The 11,238-nt window shown below is 49.5% G+C and overlaps 1 protein-coding gene across 1 annotated transcript; it reads right to left on the bottom strand.

Annotated features, from left to right (window-relative positions):
- Positions 1-5,325: 5,325 nt before the first annotated feature.
- Positions 5,326-7,309, bottom strand: LOC100841123 (adenylate-forming reductase 06235). The gene has a single exon (XM_003566829.2). The coding sequence runs from the start codon at positions 7,248-7,250 to the stop codon at positions 5,568-5,570; it is 1,683 nt and encodes a 560-aa protein (XP_003566877.1). The 5' UTR covers positions 7,251-7,309; the 3' UTR covers positions 5,326-5,567.
- Positions 7,310-11,238: the final 3,929 nt, after the last annotated feature.

The raw sequence follows: 11,238 nt of genomic DNA, 5'->3' as shown, positions 1-11,238 counted from the left end.
GATCCGTGTTCTCGTTTGCAGGATTTATTGCCCTCGTACCATATTAAATGATAAATATTACATGTATATAGACATTTTTTTATATACATAGTGCTATGGTTCTTAGAAATCATCACGATTCATCGGGATCTTATTTCGTAGTCTTAGACATCACATTTTTCTTGGACATCAACCCAAACCCCAAACCCTAAAACCTAGGAGGGACCGGTTAACTGCTGCTTTCTAAGTCCAGACTCTTTTTTTTTTCTCAAAAACGCAAAAGTCTTGCGTCTCGATACATAGATAGATAAGAAAGAGTTATGTATAAGGCCACGGAGGGCCACACCCGAATACAACACGACGCGCCTAACTAAGATCCAGCGGCAACAGCGTCCCCAGGCCCACTGCTCCCGCCCTAAACCACTGTCGAGCCTCCGCCTTGATCATGTCGAGGAGGGAAGCGATGTTGGGGGGAGAGTTGTCGAAGACAGCAGCATTGCGGTGTTTCCAGATCGACCAAGTCGTGAGCAAGACCACCGACATAGTGCCTTTCCGAGCAGAAGGAGGGGAGGAACGGACAACTCCTGCCACCACGCTGCAAAAGGGACGCCGACGGTCAGGGGAGGGGGGGGGAGTGCAGGTGGATCTGATCCAAGAGAGAACCTCATGCCAGATAGAGCGGGAGAATGGGCAGTCGACCAGGAGGTGGTTCATGATCTCCAAGGATTGATCGCACAACAAACATCTAGGGGAGTGTGGCAGCCCATGGCGTGCCCTTCGCTCGGCCGTCCAGCAACGGTCTTGGCATGCAAGCCACATGAAGAACTTGACCTGGGGAGGGGCCCAAACCTTCCAGTTCAGCTTTCAAGTTTCTGATGGAATCCCTCCCAGGAAGAGGGCCTCATAACACGACTTGGAAGAGTACTGATCGTCGGATGTCCATATCCACCGAATGACATCCGCCGCGTCTGTGAGCTGAACATCCCGGACCAAGTTCGAAATTTGGATGTACTGCCAAAGACCCACCAGCCCAAGAGCCCCACGGATGTCACGGAACCAATGTCGATCAGCAAGGGCTTCAGCAATCGTGCGGGACCTGCGGGTGCGTTTCGAGATGAGCAAGTAAAGGCCAGGGGCAAGCTCCGAAATGGCCCGGCCGTCAATCCACCGGTCTTCTCAGAAAAGCATGGAGGAACCATTGCCGACCACCATCCTGGTCGAGGCAAAGAAGATGCTCCGCTCGGTGTGGGAAACCTGCAGATCGAGTCCACGCCAAGGGCGTTGCGGGTCATTCCTCATGCGCCACATCCAACGGGTGCGAAGACTGACAGCCGATTTGGCAAGGTCAGGGATGCCCAATCCACCGTAGCGCAAAGGCCGGCAACATTTAGCCCAGTTGACATGGCAGTGACTGAAGGGGCGCGTAGAGATAAACAAAAACTTTTCCTACGCAAACTCCCAAGATCTAGCCGAGGTAGAAGGCCACGAGGATTACCACTAGACGCGCAGTTGCGGATTATCGATGCGGCGCCTTGATGCAGTGCAGTCCCTCGATCCGATCCAGCCGATCCAATCCCGCGATCGTCGAAGTGCTGAACGTACAGCACCTCTGCCGGTATCCACACGTGCGAGGAGGAGCTCCGGCGGCGGACTGCTAGGTCCGGTGCGACGGTTGAACTGAATCGGGCTAGGGTTCTCAACGCATGAGAGTGGAAAAACCGTGCCCCTTAGGCATCCCACGCCCCTGCTTATATATCGAGTGGAAGTGGGCTCCAAGCCTTGTGGCCCATCCACCCTGCGAGTCCAACTCGCATTGTCAGCCCAATTCCAGTTCGGGTCCAACCCGACCAAATATTTGCTCCCGCTCTTAAGTGTGTGACCCCGCAGGCTCATGGCGACTTGGACACGATTGGAGTCCGACTCACAATCGATCAATCGGTAGCGGCTCCTAGCAGAACGTGCCGACTCCCAAGTACCATCGAGTCATGACGACGTACCTTCCAATGTGACATACGTCTTAGTCCCTTTTGCCTCACGATATACCTTGTCGAACTATAGGCGATTAATCGTCATCCCTTTAATAGTTCAACTCTCTTCTCGATCCGTGATATACGATTCATCCGACTAACTCTTAGTCGATCGACCCGGTTAACAGTTAACCAAGTCGCGCATGGCCATGCTTCCCGAATCATATCACTCGAGAGGGCCCAGAGAATATCTCTCCAGTCGGAGGGGCAAAATCCCATCTTGGTTATCCACATCACACAGCTTGATTCTCAGTCAACCCGAACTCTGCCTTTATAACTGCCCTGTTACGGAACAACGTTTGACAGAACCTAAGTTGGTGATCCACAACTCGGATTGTGCGATAACCTCAGGTCTAAGGATTACATTGATTGAGACATGCAAATGACGACCTACTCGTTGCATCTCAATATGGGTCAGTCCGACTCGCTAAACTCTTTAGCCGAGTCCGTGTAAGCTGGAATGACATCACCATGCCCATGACAAGTGGAACCGAGTCATCAGCCAACTTTCACATTAGTCTAGGTTATGTGTCCAGCACAACCTCAATGACTAAGGACAATTTAGTATGAACAACATGAATACATAGTTCCACAATCAAATCACATATTCAATGATACATATCAGATGTTCAAACAAGGACAACTTAATAATATTTATGAATACATTGGGAATTACATCATACATGATTGCCTCTAGGGCATATTCCCAACAGTGACCGTCCCTAGCGTCAGCCCGACCCGACCAGAGGAAGCCACGCAGGATCTTCTCCACTTGCTTTTGGACCTTTCGGAAGAGGCCTAACACCGTCAGCTGATGGAGGGGAATGGCCGACAAGACCGTCTTGACCAACGTTAGGCGTCCAGCCTTAGTCATCATCCTTGTTTTCCAGGTAGGGAAGCGGTCAGCGATCTTGTCCACCAGGGGGGTAAAGTCCTCCGGGGAGGGTTTCCAGAGCGCCAAGGGGATCCCGAGGTATTTCACCGGGATGGGGGCAACTGGGCAACCCATCGTGTTGGCCGCCTCTAAAGCCACCACATCCGAACAACTGATAGGGGACAGAGAGCATTTGGCAAAATTAGTCTGCAACCCCGAAACTTGCCCAAAAAGGGCGAGAATGTGGCGGACCGCGAGCAACTCAGAGCGGTTGGGGTGATAGAAAATGATCACATCATTGGCGTAGAGTGGACACCCCCGTTGACAGGTGCGGGATGCCAGTGGCCGAAGGATACCAAACTCAGCAGCCTTGGAGAAGAGCCTGTTGAGCGTGTCAATCACCAACACGAACAACATGGGTGACAATGGATCTCCTTGGCGTAACCCCTTACGGTGCCAGATTGGCAGGCCCTGCTCCCCATTCAGCAAAATGCGGGGGCTAGCCGTGGACAGAAGAATGGCGACCCACTCACGGAATCTAGGCCCAAACCCCGAATGTTGAAGCACCACAAACAAGAGGGCCCAAGAAATCGAGTCAAAACTGTGAGCAATGTCCAACTTTAACATGGCACGCAGCTCACGAAGCCGATGGAGATAGCGGGCCGTCTGCTGGACCAACATGAAGTTGTCGTGAATGCATCTCTTCTTAATGAAGGCGCATTGGTTCTCCCCCACCAAGGAACCCAACCTCGGGGACAAACGAGAGGCAAGGACTTTAGCCACCAGCTTCGCGAAGAAATGAATCTGGCTGATCGGCCGATATTCCTTCAAGGATGCGGCGTCAGGTTTCTTAGGGATCAGGACCAACAACGCTTGGTTCAGACCCTGAAAGCCACGACCACACATTGAAATGAGCATGGAGAAAGCCGCCAACACATATGTTTTCACGATATCCCAATACGCCTGGAAGAACTCAGCCGTAAAGCCGCCAGGTCCCGACACTTTGCCGGGGAGCATTAGTTTCACCACCTGCCAGATCTCGTCGTCCGAGAAAGGGGCATCGAGGTCCGACAAGTCAGACCTATTCGCTCCAAGGAACTCCAAGTCAAGCGAGTCGTGACGACCCTCAGAGCTCCCCAACAAGGCCGTGAAATGGTCAAAGGCCGCCTCAGCCATCGCACCATGGTCCGAAAGAATTGTATCGCCAACCAACAGATTGTGGATGGTGCTCCGCTTTTTACGAAAGGACGCATGTTGATGGAAGAAGGCAGTGTTGGCGTCACCCTCCTTAAGCCAAGCAACCTTAGCTCGCTGGCGAGCCATGGTGCGCTCAAGCGAAGCAAGGCCCAAGTAGGTGTGCTTAAGCCGGGAACTCGTAAAGCACGCTCAAGAGGTGTGAGAAAACAAGTCTCCATCGCCACATCCAGGCGGAAGATAACTTCCCTCGCAACCAACAATTGGCTTTTGACACAACCGACATGTTTGTCATTCCAACTCATCAACCGCCTCGCGATGATTTTTAGGCGGGCAACCAAGCGGCGGAACGGATCCGCCTCGTCCTTGTGGTAGGCCCAAGCCTCAGCAACCACCTCTGAGGAAACCCCCAAGCCGAACCCAAAATCTTTCAAATTGGAAGCGCCGCCGACCTCCAGGTTGCGGCGAACAGTCCAAGAGAAGCGGGCAGTGATCAGAGATGACCGTCGAGAGACAAAGTAAGGAGCAACTGGGATGAGAATCCTCCCAATCCACCGTACAAAAAAACGGATCAAGCTTCACGAGGGTGGGAGCCGACTGCTCATTAGACCACGTGTAGCGGCGACCATGCAGGTAAATCTCCTTCAACTCGCAATCAAGTCCAGACTCTTGATGGATGGGTAGAGGAGAAATTGACTTTGGGGTTGGAGTTGATCAAACAAAACCCTTTTTTTTAACTCGGTCGAGTAAAACCTTTGAAGAAGCTTTACTTGTCTCTAGAGGGCCAAGAGATCATTTATATTTCAGGTAGCCAGATATCTGAATTTTACAAAGATGAGTTAAGCATCAGAAAATTACATTTTATTTAGTACGGTTGGAGTTGTTTGACACATAAACCAGACGATCCTTCCATAAGAGACAACGTGGCGAAAACCCCCGCCGACATGGCTATTTGGTCTGATCCAATGTGAACAATGTGAATGTGCATCAGTCATAGCAACACTTCAACCTAAACTTGGGACGGTTTAGATCAGGCCAGTTCAGGTCAGATCAGGGCAAATAGCGATGTCAGCAATCTTCTTGTTTTGCCTTCATAGTATCTTAAGTGGGGCAATTCACAATCTCTTAAAGGTTCACCAGGAACTTGTTGTATCAGAGGTCTAAGAAAAAAGAGAACTTTTAGCCATAGGAGACTCTCTCTCAGAAGATTTGAAGTTTGAAATTTTCTTGAATCACTTTCCAAGCCTTTGAATCAATATCTTTGTCATCCCATGTCACTCGATGTACAACCTGACGGACTAAAATAAAGCTTGTCATAACACTTCACACTAAAAACGTACATTTGTCAAGTGTACATAATGTGCAATGCCTATATATAAATTTCTAATTAGGTGACTAAGTTTTATAAGATTTCAGGCGCTTTTTTTTGGGGTGATGTTTTGAGTTCTTTTCCCTTAATTCTCCCATTGGCGTGACGTGATCCAAACATGAAATTAAGAATCCCAGATAGGCCCAAACGCCGGGATGCCGGCCTTCTTGCACGCTGTCACGACGTCCCTGCTGCCCTCCGGGTTGCTCGTCACAATCAACACCTCCGCGCTCCACCGCCGCGCCGCGCCGACGGCGAGCTCCGCGACGTTCGGCCGCCCCATGGTCGCCGTGTCGTGCACGACCACACGCCCTCCAAGGATCTTGTTGTTGGCCACCATCGCGCTCATGCCTTCGCCGTAGTTGGCGTCGATCCCCTTGGCCACCCACACCAGCGACAGCTCCGCGCAGGAGCTCGGCTGCATCAGGAACGAGAGGAAGACGCATATGCCGGAGCCCGTGGCGACCATGGTCGCCCGGCCGTACATGCCGATGAGGTAGGGAAGCCCGGCGAAGTGGACGCCGCGCACCCAGAGGTGGCTGGGCGGGTCGGACACGAGGCCTCGGGTGAAGTCGCCCACGGCGCCGGCCAGCATGGCGTGCGTGTCCCCGTCGTCCGAGACGATGCCGAAGGCGTGCCACTCGGAGAGCGGGGAGCGGCTGATGCGGCCCAGCAGTCCGGCCTTGACGCCACCCCGGAAGGTTATGATGGATGCGTGCGTGGAGGGGGCGGTGACCGTGACGGGGACGCGGCGCACCGTGATCCACGGGAGGAACGTGAAGAAGGTGATGGCCGCCGCGAGCCATAGCTCCGGGCGCTTAGCGAGGACAGCGATCGTGGCCCGCGGGCCGTGGCCGTGGCTGCCACGGGCCGAGAGCACGACGAACGCCCAGAGCAGCGCGAGCGCGCCCCAGCCGGCGAACCGGTGCGTGCGCTCGAACACGTTGTGGTGGAGGTGGCGCACGAGCGGGAACGCGGCCGCGCACGAGAGCGCGAGGAGGCCGAGGATGGCGGCACCGACGCCCAGGGCGTTCACGTTCACGTGCAGCTCGCGGCGCGCCTGCGCCAGCGCGTACGCCAGCCACGCCAGCGACGACACGCCGCAGCCGCTGTGGACGCCGCCGAGGGACTGGAGGATCGCCGTGACGCCGGTCTTCACCGCCACCGGCACTACCCGCCGGCCGAGGAGCGCCACGACGAGCCAGAAGACTGCCCGGAGCACGGCCTCGGAGCGGCACAGCGTGAGCGCCAGGATGTTGCCCATGGCGAAGACAGCCGCGTGCTGCCTGCCGGCAGGGAAGCGGCCCGTGGCCGCGAAAGCGAGCCCCAACGCGTTCAGCGCGACGCACAACACGAAGAGGCGTTTGTACACGGTGAACAAGCCCTGGTCCAGCAGAATGACCCCGAGCCTCGAGTGCCCCCCTGCCGCCTTCTTCGCACGCTTAACCGACGCGCTCCGCCTGCTCCTGCTCGGCGCGTCAGAAACGCCGTCAACTGCCGAGGCAAAGGCCATCTCCTCGTCCTCGTCACAGGACTCGCCCTCCGTGTCGTCCTCAATGTCGTCGAGGTCGAGATCGCAGAAGTGGCTGTTGGCACGGCTGTGCGCCGTGAAGAATGTCGAGGTGGAGTAATTGCGGATGAAAGGCGGAGGTAACCATCGTCCAGCCTTGGAGAAGGCCGACGCCGCCGGCTCAGCAGCACAGGCGGCGGCATCTACAGCGAAGGGGCTGGCCGGCGACGGCTTGGGCTCGAAAGAGACGCCACGGCAGCTGGAGAACTTGATCGCCAAGGGCCCTTGCCCATCCATGGCGCCGGCGAGTAATGTATGTGTTATGTGTACGTGTGGGTGCTCTAGTAAAGACTTGAAATGCTGTGTGAGAACAATTGCAGCCTACACATGTAACTACGCATACGTATTTATAGGGAGCTACAATAACATATGCACCGATCATGAATTCGTGATTGTATTAATTTATACGAGTGGTGAATTTAGTGATTTGGATGGATGGTTAAATTTTAATATTTCCAGTCCGTCCGGCTAGCTATCTACGGTGAGATGCATGCATGGGGGACTAAACCCTATAATCGAACAAATGACGTACGGTGAATTAGTCAAATATATCTTCTTTTTTGCGGGGAGAAATTAGTTAGTCAAATATCTGACTTTGCAATTTACTTGGGATCATGAGGAAATGTGCAAGAGGATGTAATCATGAGGAAATGTGCAAGCTAAAGTAACTCTAAACTGGAAATAGTCACACATTTCTTTGCATGGACTATCTCTACACCAAGTCAGTTTGGGCGATCCTACGGAGATGGAACGGTATTCAAGCCTATGTTATTGATAGAACTTGAACCGCCAATGCTTAGTGGAACGCAGACAGAGGGAAGATCTCTTATCAGCGACGGATTGCTCATCTTTACGAGCAGAAGTGCAGAATTTTCAACAATGCGTCATGGAAGAGGAGAATTAAGGTTGCTTCCAAAAGCTCAGGAGAATTACAAAACATTTTTGTGGGTAAATGAAGTTGTTCCTGTTTCGTTGTGCGGGTGTGTCTTACCTCTTCAACAAATCAAGGTGCTTTCTTGTAAATATACCCGGTTTCCTTTTTAACAAACGCCAATGCTCCTACATTTTCCCTAAAAACCAATTTACTTGGAGGAGGATGGACAACGGATGCGAAGACGCTGGTTGGTTGGCACTGTTAACTAACTCTCCCAGTCAGAATGCAGTCCAAAGACAAAATTATCCTAGCTCAATTACAGACAGTAGACACACAAAGAGGTGTTGTTCTTCTCTTTATTAAGGAAAGTAGCATGGTGTCCTGCACAAATTGAACGGGAAACGTCTTTGTAAATTCTTAGATTTTTGGGACACATACATATCATGCAAAATTAATCAACGCTAGTACATCTACAAAAGTAGAATTAACCAACCTGACTACACCTAGAAGTACAGAATTATATCATGTTATGTTTTGGATATTTTATTTCTATGTGATTTTAGTTCGCAAAGAATGCGGACCGGTTGTTCGATCACATATAGTTGACATGACGTCTTGCCTAACATTGCTATAACTCGTCAAAATAAAAAGGTCTCGAAACCGTAGCCAGCATGGAATGGTGTCAAATGCCACCAATGATTTCTTGCTAATCCTTCTTACAAATAGAGAAATTGTCTTAGTAATATGTAATGACCATTGAATTTTAAAGAATGACCCCAACGATGTATTTTTCTGGCTTCGCTTCTGACCGTAGCCACCTCTGTTCCAAAAAGCATTCATTTCTGCTACATTGCTCGCCGCTGGCACTGGAAGGATGCCTCCTCCCCCGCTTGCCACTACGGCATGAGGGGTGGTAGTTTGGTTTCTTACATGTATGTTTGGTGTGGGTGTGGTTCCTCGGCTGCGACGTTATGGTTGGTGGGACACCGCCCTGCGTTGCGGGGTGGTACGGAGTTAGGTTTCTTAGAATTAGGTTTGGTTTCTCGATTGGCTGCGACGCTCTGGTGGATATGGCGACGCCGTGTGGTTTAAGAATAAGGTTTCCTCGACTACCGATCACCTCATCAGCAACAATCTTGTTGGCGGCCACTCTTCTGGAGTAGTCGATTTGTTCTTCTTTCGTGTTTTGGAGATGCTTTTTTTTTGTCTTGGTGCATTTTCTCTGATTGGCAAGGTTCATCCAACTTCGGCTTCGTCTCGGAGCTAGTAAGGTTATGTCTCCACATATCTGTCTGGCCAAATCTACCATGATCATCAACCCTTGACGTCACCTTTCTCCAGGACGATGGTCCTCTTCTCAGATCAATATTGCAGGCATCTTCTGGCTCAGACCGGCTACTTCCCGGCTGCCACGTCAAAAACATTGAGTTGTCTAATTGTTTTTGTTTAATTGAATATAGCATTGTAAAATTTGGTTGCTTTAATATTTGACCTTTGCCTTTTGAAAAAATGGGTTGCCAGAACTCACGTCGAATTAATTTGTATCAATGATTCATTTTTATTATAGTTCTTTGACATATGCTTTTATCGATCAAACACGATGTTCAAACACAAATATTGATTTGGTATATTTACTTTTTAGAAACCTATTTATAGAAATTATTTTTAGAAAGTTTATCTTTGGAATCATGTCAGACATGATTCACCTAAACATATAGCTCCAATTACAAATCATGTCAATGGAAGTATATTTACGGCAACTTCGTACGTGCACCTTGCGCCCATTCCTTTTTTATTTTAATCGAACCATCCGATGTTAATTCATGATGGGCCTAAATCTAGTCCATCAATCAAATCAAATATGTCATCCTCATTAAATCCGGACCATTAAATATAAGAGTCAACGGCTAAAATAATTAGAGTGATGTGGATCGATGTGGAGCCTTCCCTTTGTATCCCTCATATTGCTTATAGAACAACGAAAAAAGAGGTCATAACGTGTTGATCATCAAGTGGAGTATGTTACGTTGGCACCATATTTTTTTTACTTAACACTAACCTAGGATATTTGCTGAGTTAGATTACAGATTTAGTAGGTGTAATCTATATGCATTTTTCAAAAAATAAAATAAATCTGCTTGCTCTTTTCCATGTGTGTGGTTATCATCGGAAGATATTTTATTTTGCCTTTTCATCTGATTAATCCATCATCCATGACCATGGATGCATGTATTTTTCATGGATTTGATTTGATTCTTTGGAGAGAAAAGAATACCCGGCCGGCGGCAAGCAGGATTGGGAGTTAACACGGATTTGATTTGATTCTTTTGAGAGAAAAGAAAATAATATCCTTCCGAAGGAGGATTGGGGGGTGGCTCAACGTGGAACCTCCCCTCGGTATCCCTCATATTTCTTTTACTATATACTCCGTAATAGATATTTGTTGGAAAATCTTAGAGCACGAACTGCACGTTGTTGTCGATCCGCAATGAGCGGCAGGAGGAGAAGTCAGGGAGGAGGAAGAAGAGGGGGAGAAAGAGAATGAAGAGAAACGAGAGTCAGGGTTTGTGTTTTAGTTAGGGTAGTAACATATTTATTCAAACTGTAAAATATTTGAATTCAAAATTCATTTGATTTCTTTCGGACGGTAGAGTCCAAGATTTCCAATAATAGCTGTTGACCGGGCCTACCGTTGAAAACCATTGACAAGAGGACACTAATGGAAGTGGAAGGTCTGGTCGGGCTGGCGTGAGAGATGAGACTAGAGACTCTACACACCATTTTGGATGGCGTTATAATAACAGGGTAAGTAATGTTTGATCTCTTCATTCTTTATGCAACTTGTTGCTTTATGAGGACATTAATTTTCCTTAGCTACGATGTTTTGTCAAATTTGCTGAGACAAAGAAGTGCATACGGATAGTGTGACTTTGATTAAAATAGCCGCCAGGTGATGTAAAATGTACTACTGTAGCATTGGTGCCATTCAAATATCATCTACTTGACAAATAAATTAACCTTTACTCTTACTATGTGGAATTGTATTTATGGTGACACCAGCATATTTGAAGCCACAGAGGGAAGAGAGAGACCAGGAATTGATCTTTTCTCGGGTAAAAACAAAAAAACAAAAGGATCGAAGCGGACAAGGTCCTTGCACCGGATAACGCTGATGGTTGAAGAGTAGAATTCCAACCCAGGGTCTGAAGGTATGACTTGCTAGTTGCTACCCAATGATGTCATACCGTCCACAAGTTCCCATGTAGCAAAACTTTGCTCCTACATGTAGTCTTGAAAGTCTCCCTCTCGCAAGAAGTACCGAGTCAGTGGCTAAGTTGTTTGCGGCGCCCA

The sequence above is a fragment of the Brachypodium distachyon genome, chromosome 2, assembly GCF_000005505.3.
Source record: "Brachypodium distachyon strain Bd21 chromosome 2, Brachypodium_distachyon_v3.0, whole genome shotgun sequence".
In the NCBI taxonomy this organism is placed as follows: domain Eukaryota; kingdom Viridiplantae; phylum Streptophyta; class Magnoliopsida; order Poales; family Poaceae; genus Brachypodium; species Brachypodium distachyon.
The sequence above is the reverse complement of the archived record's forward strand: the minus strand, read 5'-3'. Positions and strand labels throughout refer to the sequence as shown.